Raw genomic sequence first — 17,991 nt, 5'->3', positions numbered from 1 at the left:
AATAGTTCCTTATATTAGATACTTAGTGGCTGACAACCATGCCCTACAGGTCAGAGAAATTTTCTTAAATTATTTTGTGATAATTTCCTCCTCAGTTCTTAATTTTATCCTATTTTTCGGATGTTGGACTTTGGGAGTGGTCCCTGATATTATCTTAAACTTTCTTCCATTTCTTCTTTTCTAACTCTACTTTCTTGGAGATCTCCTCAGCTTTATCTGCCGTTATTTCTTTTGAGGTTTTCATTTCTCTTGTCACGTGTTATTTCCAAGATCATTTTTCCCCATATGGTTCTCTGAATGTTTTTATATTTCTCTTAGATTTGTTTTCCGTTGCTCATGTTAGATATTTTTCAAATGGCTTGGTAATCCTTGGTTGTCTGCTCGTATCTAAGAGTAGGGACTAAACATCTGATTGGAAGCTCTGAACATGTGGGTTGGGCTTGATCGACTTTGAGAGTGTTCTCTGTAGGGTGATCTGGCTGGGCTGCTTCCTTGGAAAACTTCCAGTGGGGAGTCAGCATCATTTGGTTCTTCCTCTTGGGTGGTCGGATTTTGGGGGCAAGAATCCTCCAGTCTCCTGACTGGAGGGTTAAGGCCTGGCTTTCTTCGTTCTAGAATCTGAGAGGCAAAAAATAAATAAATAGAAAGACTGGGCGGTGGCTTATCTAATATGCATATATTCATACAGTGCTATTCTCAGTGTAGTAGCCTTGCCTCTCAACTATGCCTGTGTAGCCCAGTTCAGAGACTTTTCTTTTATCCTCTCCAAGGAATAAACCTCCATATCTTTTGTCGGGCAGAGTTGGAAGTCTGGGCGTCTATTATAAATCTGTTCCTCTTAGGCAGTCTTAAAAAAACAAAACAAAACAAAACAAAATCCTTATTTTTAGCCCTCATCCCTACTTCCAGAGATACTTAGCTAGCCTCTGCAGGAATTGCAGTATAAATCAGGTTGGTTCTCAGTTCTCTCCACTGCTGGGTTAGGATTTCATTGTCTCAGGTCTATTGAGTCATTTCGCTTGCTGCCAATATTTTGTTGCTGTTGCTTCCTCTCGTTTTCCATGTCTTTGTGGGCTTATCTCTTCTTACGGCGATTTCTTTACTGTTGTTTTAGTGGATGGGGAGAGGGAGAAAAAGATTTTTGTGTTCAGTCTACTATCTTTGTCTGGAAGCCTTTCCCTCAGTTTCTTACAAGTCTCAAGGACTTGTAAATATTTTATCCTGTAGTTTTAGATAGTTTGTGATGGGAGGTTTTCAGGTTAGGTCTATAATTTTGCTTCTCATTTATCTTCATAATGGCCTTGGGAGATTATCATGCCCCTCTTGCAGATGAGGAAACAGAGCAGCATTTTGAGAGGCCAAGTAAGCTGTAAAAGTCATCGCTCTGAGTGATGGAGCTGGGACTTGAACCTCAGGTTTTTCCGACTCTAACATTTATACTTGTTCCCCTGCCATTACCTGCTTCTCTTCTTCATAATCTAGTGATTATGTGGCCTGGGGGATGCTGTGTGTTGTCTGGGAATTTAGGGTCCAGTAAGCACAGCTGAAGCTGTCTTTGATGCAGATGTTTTATGTCTCTACTCTTGGTCTGTTCCAGTGTAAGGAGAGGATGAGGCCTGTGAAAAAGGCACTGAAACAGTTGGATAAACCTGACAAGGGGCTCAGTGTACAGGAACAGCTGGAGCACACCCGGAACTGCCTGCTGAAAATCGGGGACCGGATAGCCGAGTGCCTTAAAGCTTACTCAGACCAGGAGCACATCAAACTGTGGAGGAGGTAAGCAGCCACAGCCTCAAATTGCCTGGTTTGATTTTATGACAAAGTGTGTGTTAGGGGTTCTGTTTTGTTTTGTGCAACATGACACAGCCACCTAATGAAATATTTTTTTCCCAGCAAAAGCAGTCTCTTAGCAGCATACCTGCAGGCTTCAGTTTTCTTTTCCTGAAATAGGCCATTCCTCTGAGACCAATCTTTTGAATGGGTAGGATGATGTCATTACTTTATGAGAGAAATACCGTGATGCTGGATTTGCTGGCCTGTCCTCAGATTAAAGACCCAGTCTTTAGACCTGGAAGGGATAGAAACCATCTATAATTTCACTACTTTACCCATCTCAGGTTAATATTCAGAGATAATATAATAACTAATTGGTTAGTTCTCTGCTAACCTCATGAGAGGAAGCAAAGACTAAAACCACTAGAGCTATGAGTTCTCTTCTCTTTAATAATTGAAGAGCTCTAGTAGTAATTTGGATTAATGCAGTTAATCCAGAACTTCAGTTTGTAAGGCATTATGACTTACATATATTCATTTATATACTCACTTTTGATGTTTTAAGAAAACATGACTGGAATTTCTCAAAGACAATTATAACATTAAGTCTCTTTCCATACTCCACAGTTACGTTGAACTCATATATTGATACTTCATGGTTAACGTAATTATCTTTGTATAATATACCTAATATCAGTGGATTGGCTTTTGAGTGAAAAAGAGATTTAAGAAAACCTTCTGTCATGATGCTATCCATAGCATGCTTCACACCCATTAAAAAAAGAAGATCTAAGTTTTGAAATGTGGCTTGACTTTCCTTTTACACTGTTCCCAAACCAGATCCCTGTATCTAGCCATCTGGCTTTCTGTAACGAAAATGCATCATCCTAATGTATAGATCCACGAAGCTGGGCTGGATACTGTGCACTGGGGCTAGTCTGTGTTTAGATGTGCCAGGTACTGTGGTCCTGGACTGCTCTGTGGTTCATAAGCAGTTCCTTGCCCACTTGTGAGGAACTGTCCACGATGAAGTGGTGATTGGAAGATCAAGTACAGTAGGAATTCCAAGAAGGAATAAGCACACGCAGAGGAGTAGTGAGGGAGGGAAGTCTACTGAGGGCTGGGCAGGTACACTCGAGCCGGCATGGAAGAGCAGAGTGGACCTGCTTAGATGAGGAGAGGTCTCAGCCTTCAGCAAAGCCTTGAAAGTGGGACAGTGAAGGGACTGGGAGGGTCTTAGGGTTTAAAGGCAGTTCGTTAAGATGACTGAAGCCCTATTACAGAAGGCTTTAGAAAGGCAGGCAGTGGTTTTCCACACTGTGCAGCAGGTTTACTTGCCCGGAGCCAGGGCAGCGTCCTCTTGAGTGGCATGGCACGGTGTGGTGTGACTGCTCTCCAGGAAGTGTGGGAGGATGTGAGCCTTCTGTTCCAGCTCACAGAGGTTACCTGTGACTCCTTGTCCTACACACCCGTTTTACCAGTCACTCCCTTGTTGACAGTAATGCCATGCTAGAGTGAGTGCAATGGAATTGGAGGAGAAGAATCCCTTGGAGTTTTAAGGTAGAAATGACAGGCCTTGGTGGTGACGACTGGGAGGAAAGAAGGGGCAGCAATGCAGAGATGCCCAACCGTACATAGATCCCCACCTGTGATATGGCGGTAATGACAGATTGCCTGGCAGAGTCCAGGGAGTGCAGAAGGTGGGGGAAGACGTTAGGTCCGGAGCCCTAGGTGCCAGTGAAATAAATTAGAGGGGTTTTAGCTGTGAGACAGACCCTCGTCTCCAGACCCCTAGGTCAAATTCTATTGACAGTAGCATTTAAAGGTGTATTTATTATTGTTGCCAAGACCTGAAAGATTATTTCTGTAACTTATTTTCTATACTTGGAGAGTATTCCAGAGCAAAATTCAATAACTTGCCATCTATAAAGAGAATAGTTATTTTTAAAATCCTGTAATTCACCAGAACAAATTTTTTCTTTTTTAAGGAACCTATGGATTTTTGTTTCTAAGTTTACAGAATTTGATGCTCGAAAATTGCATAAGTTATACAAGATGGCTCACAAGAAAAGGTCTCAAGAAGAAGAGGTAAAATACAAACTTAATCCTAATTCATACAAACAGATAAAAACCATTTCCACAGAAAAATTCCTTAATTACCGTTTTTTTTTCCTAAGGAGATGATCATAGACTCATAGGTTGTTGGTGCTAGAAAGGGCATGGGTTCTCTGCCCTTACTTTGCAGATGGAGGTCTGTGTCCAAGAGGGGGTGCAGGAGCCCACCACAGCCCAGCCTGTCTTGGATGGTGGGCTCTTTCACTGTGTTAGCTGTGCAGTTTCTCCACGTGTTCCACGAGTAGTCAAACTAACACTTAAGACCCGATGGGTAAAATAGCCAATGTATTGGAACCAGACAGTGTGGAAATTCTGACAAGGAGTTGTTCCTCTGTGTTCTTACATCCTGGAATCATTTATTCACCAGGGCTTTTCTTCCATATACACGTGTCTTATGGTAGCTTATAAATGTGGCTCCTGAAAGATAACAGTTATGGGCAGCACATAATTTTTCTGTTCTTTTCTGGGCCACATGTACTTGGTGTCCTTCCAGCTTTTGTACGTAGGGTCCCAGCCGCTCATGTAAAGGAGCAAACATGAGAAGGTGCCCAGAAGCTGCCTCCCATTCTTTGGTGGAGGGGCATGGGCATGAAGTGATTTGGCCAATGCTGCAGGGGCAGCGTTCCTTGTTCAGGCATGTCCATTTGCAGATCTGGTGACTTGCCACGTGGGCCCTACCCCAATTAGCCATGTAGCGCCAGTCTAGGAACATTTAATACCTCCTTTACTACCATGTCAAGGCTGAGGTCTTATGTCGCTCATCCCCTCCTGTATCCTCAGCACCTGGAATGGTGCCAGGCGCAGGGCAGGTGCTCAGAAGTATTTGTTGCAGGAGCATATCCTGTGCCTAGCACTGTGCTGAGCTGTGGAGTAGCAGCCTCAGGTGGTTTATAATTTAATTTTACATGGAAGAGTATGGTAGCACAGTAATACACAGGAATAATATAGTAATACTGCTGAACGTTACTGTGAATTTTATACATTGTAAAAAGTCTCTGAAAGAATAGTCAGGAAACGCCCCAGGAGGGAATGAAATGGTTGGGGAAAGGCCCTCTAGGAAAGAGAGAAAGTTAGGATGAGTGAAGTTGGACAAATGATGTAAAGGGCTTCATTAGTCTAGGTATCAGAAGTTAGGATAAGGTGAATAATCAAAGTAGTGGTCCCACGAGTTGGGGTTATAGTATACATTCACAGCCTTTCTGGAGGACAGTTCAGTAAGATTTACCAAAAGACTGAAACATGCAGTTCTCCTTCTAAGAATTTAGTCGAAGGAGATAATTAAGGGTTTAAACATGATTATATGGAAATGACTCGATATATCCATATCAGGGAATTTTCAACCATAAATATAATATTGTGGAAGTAAGTATTCACATAAGATTTTTACAATACATTAAGTAAAAAACGAATATCAAATAATATTTTTGTTTAAAAAAATACGCACACACGCACGCACGCATGTGCACACACACAGCGGTTCCCCCCACTGTGGTTTGCTTTCCACAGTTTCAGTTACCTGCAGTCAGTCATGGTCTGGAAATATTAAATGGAAAATTCCAGAAATAAACAATTCATAAGTGTTAAATTGCGCACTGGTCTGGTAGCGTGATGAAATCTCGTGCCGTCCTGCCCTCTCCCACGTGGGACCTGAATCACCCCTTTGTCCAGCGTATCCACACTATACGCTCCCTGCCCATTAGTAACTTGGTAGCTCTCTTGGCTGTCAGATCGACTGTTGGGGTATTGCAGTGCTTGAGTTCAGGTAATCCTTATTTTACTAAATAGTAGCCCCAAAGCACAAGAGTAGTGATGCTGGCAATTCGGATATTCTCTTACTGTGCCTGATTCATAAATTAAACTCTCATAGGCATGTATGTATTGGAAAAAACATAGTACGTATAGGGTTCAGTACTATCTGCAGTTTCAGGCGTCCACTGGAGGTCTTGAAGTGTGTCTCCCATGGATTAGGGTGGTCTACTGTATTATGTGTAAACACGCAAAATGGCTCAGGAAGACATAGACCAAATTATTAGCAGTAGTTCCCTTGGTGGTAAAATTTTAGGTCACTTCACAGTTCTTATTTTTTCCTTACTGTATTTTCTGATGTTTTTATGTCAAATATTTCACTTGTGTGGTAAAGGTATGGTGTTACTTAAACATTTAGATGTTTAGCTTGATGACTTTGGCATGGGAACTAGTTCCCACTGGGCTAGTCAGGGGTTGTTTGTTCGAGTTAGCCTGAAGAAGTTGGTAGTCCCAGTTTTACATGGCCTGAGAGCAGTTTCCAAGAGTGCTGACAGCCTGACCCCTGTTCCTCGCCCCGTGCAGTGACATCCACTGGCCTGGGCCCTTTTTCTGACAGCTGCAGGTCACTGGAGATTGGCTTCTTTGTAGTGGCCTAGCAGGTTGAGCAGCAGATGGAGCTCCGTGAGGCTTTCTATGCCCTGGGAGCTCAGTGGAATTTATGAGCATATTTTTCCTAAGAAGGTAGTAAACAGCAGGGAAGCCGAGAGGGACTTGTCAAAAGTCAAGAGGGAAATATTTAAAGGTGATGATCTTTATACTGTTCTTGGGAATTCCACCTGGGATCCTGAGGGTCTTTGGTTTCCTTTTACTCTACAGGAGCAGAAGAAGAAAGATGATGCGATTGGTGGTAAAAAACCATTTCGACCAGAGGCCTCGGGTTCAAGCCGGGATTCCCTGATGTCTCAGTCCCACACCCCGCACAACCCTCACCCTCAGAAGCCTCATTTGCCTGCCTCTCATGGCCCACAGATGCATGGACACCCAAGAGATAACTATAGTCACCCCAACAAGAGACACTTCAGTAATGCAGGTGAGTCATTAAGTGAAGTTTTAAAAGCAGGTGCCCAGGGGACTTCCCTGGTGGTCCAGTGGTAAAGAATCCACCTTCCAATACAGGGGATGTGGGTTCAATCCCTGGTCGGGGAACTAAGATCCCACATGCCACGGAGCAGCTAAGCCCAGGCGCCTCAACTAGAGAGCCTACGTGCCGCAAACTGCAGAGCCCACGCGCTCTGGAGCCCGCGTGCCACAACTAGAGAGAGAAAACCCGCATGCCACAACTATAGAGTGTGCAACTCAGCAAAGGGCCCACACACCGCAACTAAGACCTGACGCAGCCAAATATAAATAAATAAAAATAAATAAATAGATATACCAAAAAACAAAACAAAACAGAACTCAGTTGTTTAAAAAAAAAAAAAGTGCCGAAAGAAGAATCTTTTTTTTTTTCCAAAGACAGTAGCTAGACCTTTGTGCTTTATTCTCTTCCATCACTTTATTGCCCTCTTTTTTCTCAGTGAGATGAAGCATGAGACAAAGATCCAAAAGGCTGTTAATTCAAATCTAAGAGGAACATGACCAACATAAATAAGCAAAAGACAAATGAACGACTCAGGGAAACAATTTACATTATATATGACAGTTAAATGATTAAAACTGCTAATATTGAAAAACTCCTTATGAATTGATAACAGAAGGATAACCAAATAGAAAAATGGACAAAGGTTAGGAATAGGGAATTCATTTGGAAGAGGAGATTCAAGTGGCCAGTAGGACAAGATGAACAACTGCTGCTAGGGAAATGTACATTAAAGTAACAATAAATTAAACCAATTTCTTACCCATTCAGATCTGCAAAAATTAAAGGGTGAAATGCACACAAGCTGCCAAGAGTGTGAATTGCTACAGTCTTTCCAGAAAATAATCTGAAATATCTAAATACGTAGGCCCTTTTTCTGGGAGTCTGTCCTGTAGTAGTGCAAACACATACATGTATGAGGATGCTGTTACAGCCTTATAATGGCAGAAAGCTGGAAATAAATCGCCCATTAATAGAAAAATGGTTAGATGAATAATAGGACATTTGTACTCTATATTATTAGCAGTTGTTAAAAAAATGAGTTGGCTTTATAGGTAAAAAAAAAAAATTGGAGGGAAAAAAGAGCAACAGCAACAACAGAATCTCTGTTGTGTGTGTGTTTAACTTTATTGAAGTGAAAATCACATAACGTGAATAAACGTAACCATTTTAAGTGAACAGTTCAGTGGCATTTAGTACATTCACAGTGTTGTGCAACCACCACCTAAATCAAGTGCCAGAACACTTTGCTCACCCCAGAGGAAAACAGTTTCCATTCTCCCCTCTCCCCAGCTTCCGACTACCACCAGTCTGTCTTGTGTCTCTATAGATTTACGTATTCTGGATTCTTTGTATTAAAGGAATCCCATGGAATCGTACAATATGTGTCTGACTGCTTTCACTTGGCATCCGGTTTTCAAGGTCCATCCGTGTTGTAGCATGTATCAGTATTTCATTCCTTTTTGTGGCTGAATAATATCCCATTGTATGGTTAGACTAGAATTTGTCTTTTCATTAGTTGACGGATGTTTGGGTTGTTTCTGCTTTTTGGCTGTTGTGAATCGTACTGTTGTGCACATTTGTATGCGACTATTTGAGCACCTATTTTCAATTCTTTTAGATGTATACCTAGGAGTGTGGAATTGCTTGGTCATGTGATAATTCTATGTTTAACTTTCTGAGGAACCACCAAGAAAACACCAAGCTGTTTTCTGTTGTATATATTTGAATAATATATTTGTATAAGCATAGAGAAGGATGTGAAAACATACACATACCAGTTATCTTAGGCTGGTAAAAATGTGGACGGATTGGAGGAAATTAATAATTTCTCCATTGTCTGTTACTTCACTGGTTACAATGAGCGTGAATTACTTTTAAAGATAAAAGTAATAAAAAGAAAACATATAGAACAAAAGCTTAAAAGAATATAGTATATATATAGAAGCATAGTATAAAATTTTACAGAGAGTCAAGTGTTCCATAATCAAAATAAAGTATACATTTTTTTCTAAACTTCAATGTTAGGATTCCTTTTTTTTTTTTTTAAGTACATTCTAATCTTCCAGTAAAATTCTCAGACTTCTAGGAAAATTGATTTTCTCCATCTTTTCCTCTGTTTTGGAACACATTAATTATAAGTATTTAAAAATTCTTGACTGTTATTTCTAATATCTGAATTATTGTGAACCATTTGTATTGTATGCTTTTTTTTTTTTTCCCCCTTGGTTTTCCGTCATACAGCCCTATCTTTTAGCATGTCTGGTTATTTTTGATTAGATGGTAGGCACTGTGTTGTAAAAATTGTAGAAGCCCCAGATGATGTCACTCTACCCCAGAGAGGATTTATTCTTTCCTCCCCAGGCACATAGAGTAGGAGACAGTCATCTTAATCTAGTTCTCATTTGGTCCCCCTGTTCCTGGGGTTTGGCTATCCAGGGTACTGGACGGAGGGCCTGCTGCACTCTCTGCCCCACCCCATTGGCAGGTCTTAAACTAGGATCTTGGTTTCCTCGGCACTGTGAGACAGCCCTGAACGGCTCTGCTTTTCAGAAGGTATCTAGCTTAGCTTTTTAGCCTCCTGCTCCCTGCAGATTCAGCAAATGTTCTAAGGGAAAACTGGCTGTGTGTTTGCAGTCCCTCAAGTGTCCAGTGTCCCTCTAGCTTAGAAAGACCACCAAAAGCTCTGCCGGTGTCTCTGTTTCTCCAACAGTGGTTCTTGGCTGGGAAAAGCCCAGATATTCAGCTTCTTGCCCAGGCTCAGAGTCACAGATCTCCCCAGTGGCTGCAGAAGTCAAGTCAACTATTATTACTTCTGAGGGTTTTTTTTTTGCTCTTCGGAATCTTAGTGCTTCTAGTTTTCATTGCTTTGGCTGCTCTTTGATGTCTTTAAGCAGATTATTTTCTGTTTATCTGGTGTTTTCTTATTGTTCTTGGCAGAGTGTAATTCTGTGGCAGCTGCTCTGAATTACCTGGAAGCAGAGGTTCCATGTCTTTTAATCTTAAAAATCTTAGTTCAATTAATTGAACACCATTTTATTAGTGGGGGGAGGTAATGACTGTACAAAAAGATGGCTGGGAAATGTTTCCATGTTCTTAGATGTAGTTGTATCAGTTGTACTGATTTTTCTCCTGGGATTAGACTGGTTTTATGTCATTCATATGGTGTCACTGATTTTATATTCTGATCCTTTGAAAGGACTCTTCTTATTAAGCTAACTGTAGTCTTTTATTTAAACTTTGGATTTCTCATCCCTCTCCTTAATAGTCAGTACTTCCTAACCAGTTATCTACCCCATGGAGGGTTCAAGAAGAAAGAAAAGTGCCTTTTACTTTCTCTGGAAATATATGACTTGGCCATCTCCATATTACCACAGACCTTGACACCCTTTTTGAAGCCTACCTTTCTGTTTAGTTTGAAGCCATCTTTAGATGATCCTTTCATGTTGTGAAGGTGTCTCTTTTTGTTGTTTGTTAATTTTTAGGTTGAATAGTCAAAAGTGTTTTACTTCTTGGTTCCCTGGCCTGCTCCACCCTGGGTCAGCAATGAATTTAAGCCACTGGTCGACTATATATTGTTTTAATGGTATAAATTGCTAAGCTACACAGGTTCCTTTATGGTATTATTCTCTGGCTCTGTAAAAAATGCTAGAAGGCCAACAAAATGAGTAGAGATAGTGGCACGTCTTTGATCTTAACAAATTGTAGCTGGAAGATGGATTTCCCATGAGGCCACATAGTTCCTACTAGTTAAGCCTCTGTATTAGTTTCCTGAGACTGTTGTAACAAAGTGTACTACAAACTGGGTGGCTTAAAAGAACAGAAATGTGTCCTGTCATAGTTTAGGAGGCAGAACTCTAAAATCAAGGTGTCAGCAGAGTTGGTTCCTTTTGGAGGATCTGAGGGTGAATCTGTTGCACGCCTGTAGCCTGGCTTATACTGCTTACCAGCAAGCCTTGGTGTTGTGGCTGCACTCCTCCAATCTGTTTGTTTTCTTTTTTTTTAATTTAATTTTATTTATTTTTTTATACAGCAGGTTCTTATTAGTTATCCATTATATACATATTCGTGTATATATGGCAATCCCAATCTCCCAATTCATCCCCACCCCGCCGCTTTTCTCCCTTGGTGTCCATACATTTGTTCTCTACATCTGTGTCTCAATTTCTGCCCTGTAAACCGGTTCATTTGTACCATTTCTCTAGGTTCCACATATATGCGTTAATATATGATATTTGTTTTTCTCTTCCTGACTTACTTCACTCTGTATGACAGTCTCTAGATCCATCCACGTCTCTACAAATGACCCATTTTCGTTCCTTCTTAAGGCTGAGTAATACTCCATTGCATATATGTACCACATCTTTATCCATTCATCTGTGTCCCAATTTCGTTCTTTTTTATGGCTAATATTCCATTGTATATGGGTACCACATCTTCTTTATCCATTTGTCTGTCGATGGCCATTTAGGTTGCTTCCATGTCCTGACTATTGTAAATAGTGCTGCAGTGAACATTGGGGTGCATGTGTCATTTTGAATTATGGTTTTCTCAGGGTATATGCCCAGTAGTGGGATTGCTGGGTCATATGGTAATTCTATTTTTAGCTTTTTAAGGAACCTCCATACTGTTCTCCATAGTGGCTGTATCAATTTACATTCCCACCAACAGTGCAAGAGGGTTCCCTTTTCTCCACACCCTCTCCAGCGTTTGTTGTTTGTAGATTTTCTGATGATGCCAATTCTAACTGGTGTGAGGTGATACCTCATTGTAGTTTTGATTTGCATTTCTCTAATAATCAGTGATGTTGAACAGCTTTTCATGTGCTTCTTGGCCATCTGTGTGTCGTCTTTGGAGAAATGTCTATTTAGGTCTTCTGCCCATGTTTAGATTGGGTTGTTTGTTCTTTTAATATTGAGCTGCATGAACTGTTTATATATTTTGGAGATTAATCCTTTGTCCGTTGATTCGTTTGCAAATATTTTCTCCCATTCTGAGGGTTGTCTTTTCATCTTGTTTGTGTTTCCTTTGCTTTGAAAAAGCTTTTAAGTTTCATTACGTCCCATTTGTTTATTTTGTCTTTATTTCCATTACACTAGGAGGTGGATCAAAAAATATCTTGCTGTGATTTATGTCAAAGAGTACTCTTCCTATGTTTTTCTCTAAGAGTTTTATAGTGTCCTGTCTTACATAGGTCTGTAATCCATTTTGAGTTTATTTTTGTGTATGGTGTTAAGGAGTGTTCTAATTTCCTTCTTTTACGTGTAGCTGTCCAGTTTTCCCAGGACCAACTTATTGAAGAGACTGTCTTTTCTCCATTGTATATCCTTGCCTCCTTTGTCATAGATTAGTTAACCATAGGTGCATGGGTTTATCTCTGGGCTTTCTATCCTGTTCCATTGATCTGTATTTCTGTTTTTGTGCCAGTACCATATTGTCTTGATTACTATAGCTTTGTAGTATAGTCTGAAGTCAGGGAGTCTGATTCCTCCATCTCTGTTTTTTTCCCTCAATACTGCTTTGGCTATTTGGGGTCTTCTGTGTCTCCATGCAGATTTTAAGATTTTTTTGTTCTAGTTCTGTAAAAAATGCCACTGGTAATTTGATAGGGATTGCATTGAATCTGTAGATTGCTTTGGGTAGCATAGTCATTTTCACAATATTGATTCTTCCAATCCAAGAACATGGTATATCTCTCCATCTGTTTGTGTTATCTTTGATTTCTTTCATCAGTGTCTTACAGTTTTTGGCATACAGGTCTTTTACCTCCTTATGTAGGTTTATTCCTAGGTATTTTTTTTTTTTTTTTGCGGTACGCGGGCCTCTCACTGTTGTGGCCTCTCCCGTTGTGGAGCACAGGCTCCGGACGCGCAGGCCCAGCGGCCATGGCTCACGGGCCCAACCGCTCCGCCGCATGTGGGATCCTCCCGGACCGGGGCACGAACCCACGTCCCCTGCATCGGCAAGCGGACTCTCCACCACTGCACCACCAGGGAAGCCCTATTCCTAGGTATTTTATTCTATTTGTTGCAGTGGTGAATGGGATTGTTTCCTTAATTTCTCTTTCTGATATTTCGTTGTTAGTGTATAGGAATGCAAGAGATTTCTGTGCATTAATTTTGTATCCTGCAACTTTACCAAATTCATGAATTAGCTCTAGTAGTTTTCTGGTGGTATCTTTAAGATTCTCTCTCTATAGTATCATGTCATCGGCAAACAGTGACGGTTTTACTTCTTTTTCGATTTGTATTCCTTTTTTTTCTTTTTCTTCTCTGATTGCCATGGCCAGGACTTCCAAAACTATGTTGACTAATAGTGGTGGGAGTGGACATCCTTGTCTTGTTCCTGATCTTAGAGGAGATGCCTCCAGTTTTTCACCATTGAAAATGATGTTTGCTGTGGGTTTGTCATATATGGCCTTTATTATGTTGAGGTGGTTTCCCTCTATGCCCAGTTTCTGGAGAGTTTTTTTTTTTTATCATAAATGGATGTTGAATTTTGTCAAAAGCTTTTTCTGCATCTATTGAGATGATCGTATGGTTGTTTTTTTTTTTTTTACATCTTTATTGGAGTATAATTGCTTTACAATGGTGTGTTAGTTTCCGCTTTATAACAAAGTGAATCAGTTATACATATACATATGTTCCCATATCTCTTCCCTCTTGCATCACCCTCCCTATCCCACCCCTCTAGATGGTCACTGAGCACCGAGCTGATCTCCCTGTCCTGTGCGGCTGCTTCCCACTAGCTATCTACCTTACGTTTGTTAGTGTATATATGTCCATGCCACTCTCTCGCTTTGTCACAGCTTCCCCTTCCCCTTCCCCATATCCTCAAGTCCATTCTCTAGTAGGTCTGTGTCTTTATTCCTGTCTTACCCCTAGGTTCTTCATGACATTTTTTTTCCTTAAATTCCATACATATGTGTTAGCATATGGTATTTGTCTTTCTCTTTCTGACTTACTTCACTCTGTATGACAGACCCTAGGTCCATCCAGCTCATTACAAATAGCTCAAGTTTGTTTCTTTTTATGACTAATATTCCATTGTATAGGTGTGCCACATCTTCATTTATTTATTTTTAACATCTTTATTGGGGTATGATTGCTTTACAATGGTGTGTTAGTTTCTGCTTTATAACAAAGTGAATCAGTTATACATATACATATGTTCCCATATCTCTTCCCTCTTTGTCTCCCTCCCTCCCACCCTCCCTATCCCACCCCTCCAGGTGGTCACAGAGCACCGAGCTGATCTCCCTGTGCTATGCAGCTGCTTCCCACTAGCTATCTGCCTTACGTTTGGTAGTGTATATATGTCCATGCCTCTCTCGCTTTGTCACAGCTCACCCTTCCCCCTCCCCATATCCTCAAGTCCGTTGTCTAGTAGGTCTGTGTCTTTATTCCTGTCTTACCCCTAGGTTCTTCATGACATTTTTTACCCCCTTAAATTCCATATATATGTGTTAGCATACGGTATTTGTCTTTCTTCTTTTGACTTACTCCACTCTGTATGACAGACTCTGGGTCTATCCACCTCATTACAAATAGCTCAATTTCGTTTCTTTTTATGGCTGAGTAATATTCCATTGTATATATGTGCCACATCTTCTTTATCCATTCATCCGATGATGGGCGCTTAGGTTGTTTCCATCTCCGGGCTATTGTAAATAGAGCTGCAGTGAACATTTTGGTACATGACTCTTTTTGAATTACGGTTTTCTCAGGGTATATGCCCAGTAGTGGGATTGCTGGGTCATATGGTAGTTCCATTTGTAGTTTTTTAAGGAACCTCCATACTGTTCTCCATAGTGGCTGTACCAGTTCACATTCCCACCAGCAGTGCAAGAGTGTTCCCTTTTCTCCACACCCTGTCCAGCATTTATTGTTTCTAGATTTTTTGATGATGGCCATTCTGACTGGTGTGAGATGATATCTCATTGTAGTTTTGATTTGCATTTCTCGAATGATTAATGCTGTTGAGCATTCTTTCATGTGTTTGTTGGCAGTCTGTATATCTTCTTTGGAGAAATGTCTATTTAGGTCTTCTGCCCATTTTTGGATTGGGCTGTTTGTTCTTTGTTATTGAGCTGCATGAGCTGCTTGTAAATTTTGGAGATGAATCCTTTATCAGTTGTTTCATTTGCAAATATTTTCTCCCATTCTGAGGGTTGTCTTTTGGTCTTGTTTATGGTTGCCTTTGCTGTGCAAAAGCTTTGAAGTTTCATTAGGTCCCATTTGTTTATTTTTGTTTTTATTTCCATTTCTCTAGGAGGTGGGTCAAAACGGATCTTGCTGTGATTTATGTCATAGAGTGTTCTGCCTATGTTTTCCTCTAAGAGTTTGATAGTTTCTGGCCTTACATTTAGGTCTTTAATCCATTTTGAGCTTATTTTTGTGTAAGGTGTTATGGTATTCGATCACTCCCTAACACCATACTCATACTTTTACATGTACCTGTCCAGTTTTCCCAGCACCACTTATTAAAGAGGCTGTCCTTTCTCCACTGTACATTCCTGCCTCCTTATCAAAGATAAGGCGACCATATGTGCGTGGGTTTATCTCTGGGCTTTCTATCCTGTTCCATTGATCTATATTTCTGCTTTTGTGCCAGTACCATACTGTCTTGATTACTGTAGCTTTGTAGTATATAGTCTGAAGTCAGGGAGCCTGATTCCTCCAGCTCCGTTTTTCGTTCTCAAGATTGCTTTGGCTATTCGGGGTCTTTTGTGTTTCCATACAAATTGTGAAATTTTTTGTTCTAGTTCTGTGAAAAATGCCAGTGGTAGTTTGATAGGGATTGCATTGAATCTGTAGATTGCTTTGGGTAGTAGAGTCATTTTCACAATGTTGATTCTTCCAATCCAAGAACATGGTATATCTCTCCATCTATTTGTATCATCTTTAATTTCTTTCATCAGTGTCTTATAATTTTCTGCATGCAGGTCTTTTGTCTCCTTAGGTAGGTTTATTCCTAGATATTTTATTCTTTTTGTTGCAGTGGTAAATGGGAGTGTTTTCTTGATTTCACGTTCAGATTTTTCGTCATTAGTGTGTAGGAATGCCAGAGATTTCTGTGCATTAATTTTGTATCCTGCTACTTTACCCAATTCATTGATTAACTCTAGTAGTTTTCTGGTAGCATCTTTAGGATTCTCTGTGTATAGTATCATGTCATCTGCAAACAGTGACAGCTTTACTTGTTTTCCGATTTGGATTCCTTTTATTTCCTTTTCTTCTCTGATTGCTGTGGCTAAAACTTCCAAAACTATGTTGAATAAGAGTGGTGAGAGTGGGCAACCTTGTCTTGTTCCTGATCTTAGTGGAAATGCTTTCAGTTTTTTAACCATTGAGGACCATGTTGGCTGTGGGTTTGTCATATATGGCCTTTATTATGCTGAGGAAAGTTCCCTCTGTGCCTACTCTCTGCAGGGTTTTTATCATAAATGGTTGTTGAATTTTGTCGAAAGCTTTCTCTGCATCTGTTGAGATGATCATATGGTTTTTCTCCTTCAATTTGTTAATATGGTGTATCACGTTGATTGATTTGCATATATTGAAGAATCCTTGCATTCCTGGAATAAACCCCACTTGATCATGGTGTATGATCCTTTTAATGTGCTGTTGGATTCTGTTTGCTAGTATTTTGTTGAGGATTTTTGCATCTATGTTCATCAGTGATATTGGCCTGTAGTTTTCTTTCTTTGTGACATCCTTGTCTGGTTTTAGTATCAGGGTGATGGTGGCCTCGTAGAATGAGTTTGGGAGTGTTCCTCCCTCTGCTATATTTTGGAAGAGTTTGAGAAGGATAGGTGTTAGCTCTTCTCTAAACGCTTGATAGAATTCGCCTGTGAAGCCATCTTGTCCTGGGCTTTTGTTTGTTGGAAGATTTTTAATCATAGTTTCAATTTCAGTGCTTGTGATTGGTCTGTTCATATTTTCTATTTCTTCCTGATTCAGTCTTGGCAGGTTGTGCATTTCTAAGAATTTGTCCATTTCTTCCAGGTTGTCCATTTTATTGGCATAGAATTGCTTGTAGTAACCTCTCATGATATTTTGTATTTCTGCAGTGTCAGTTGTTACTTCTCCTTTTTCATTTCTAATTGTATTGATTTGAGTCTTCTCCCTTTTTTTCTTGATGAGTCTGGCTAATGGTTTATCAATTTTGTTTATCTTCTCAAAGAACCAGCTTTTAGTTTTATTGATCTTTGCTATCGTTTTCTTTCTGATGTGATCTTTATGATCTCTTTCCTTCTGCTAACTTTGGGGTTTTTTTTGTTCTTCTTTCTCTGATTGTTTTAGGTGCAAGGTTAGGTTGTTTATTCGAGATGTTTCCTGTTTCTTAAGGTAGGATTGTATTGCTATAAACTTCCCTCTTAGAACTGCTTTTGCTGCATCACATAGGTTTTGGGTGGTCGTGTCTCCATTGTCATTTGTTTCTAGGTATTTTTTGATTTCCTCTTTGATTTCTTCAGGGATCACTTCGTTATTAAGTAGTGTATTGTTTAGCCTCCATGTGTTTGTAGTTTTTACAGATATTTTATGGTAGTTGATATCTAGTCTCATAGCATTGTGGTCGGAAAAGATACTTGATACAATTTCAATTTTCTTAAATTTACCGAGGCTTGATTTGTGACCCAAGATATGATCTATCCTGGAGAATGTCCCATGAGCACTTGAGAAAAATGTGTATTCTGTTGTTTTTAGATGGAATGTCCTATAAATACCAATTAAGTCCATCTTGTTTAATGTATCATTTAAAGCTTGTGTTTCCTTATTTATTTTCATTTTGGATGATCTGTCCATTGGTGAAAATGGGGTGTTAAAAGTCCCCTACTATGAATGTGTTATTGTCGATTTCTCCTTTTTTGGCTGTTAGTATTTGCCTTATGTATTGAGGTGCTCCTATGTTGGGTGCATAAATATTTACAATTGTTATATCTTCTTCCTGGATTGATCCCTTGATCATTATGTAGTGTCTTTTTTTGTCTCTTCTAATAGTCTTTATTTTAAAGTCTATTTTGTCTGATACGAGAATTGCTACTCCAGCTTTCTTTTGGTTTCCATTTGCATGGAATATCTTTTTCCATCCCCTTACTTTCAGTCTGTATGTGTCTCTAGGTCTGAAGTGGGTCTCTTGTAGACAGCATATATATGGGTCTTGTTTTTGTATCCATTCAGCCAGTCTGTGTCTTTTGGTGGGAGCATTTAGTCCATTTA

The 17,991-nt window shown here is 40.0% G+C and overlaps 1 protein-coding gene across 1 annotated transcript in view; it reads left to right on the top strand.

Annotated features, from left to right (window-relative positions):
- CHD2 (chromodomain helicase DNA binding protein 2) overlaps positions 1-17,991 on the top strand; it is a 123,496-nt gene that overhangs the window by 97,626 nt on the left and 7,879 nt on the right. Inside the window, exons 34-36 of the mRNA XM_065871891.1 lie at positions 1,598-1,776; positions 3,762-3,861; positions 6,511-6,724. Coding sequence (XP_065727963.1) covers positions 1,598-1,776; positions 3,762-3,861; positions 6,511-6,724 — 493 coding nt within the window. The remainder of the gene's footprint in view (positions 1-1,597; positions 1,777-3,761; positions 3,862-6,510; positions 6,725-17,991) is intronic.

This window comes from Phocoena phocoena, chromosome 2 (assembly GCF_963924675.1).
Source record: "Phocoena phocoena chromosome 2, mPhoPho1.1, whole genome shotgun sequence".
NCBI classification, from domain to species: domain Eukaryota; kingdom Metazoa; phylum Chordata; class Mammalia; order Artiodactyla; family Phocoenidae; genus Phocoena; species Phocoena phocoena.
This window is presented reverse-complemented; position numbering and strand designations above follow the sequence as displayed.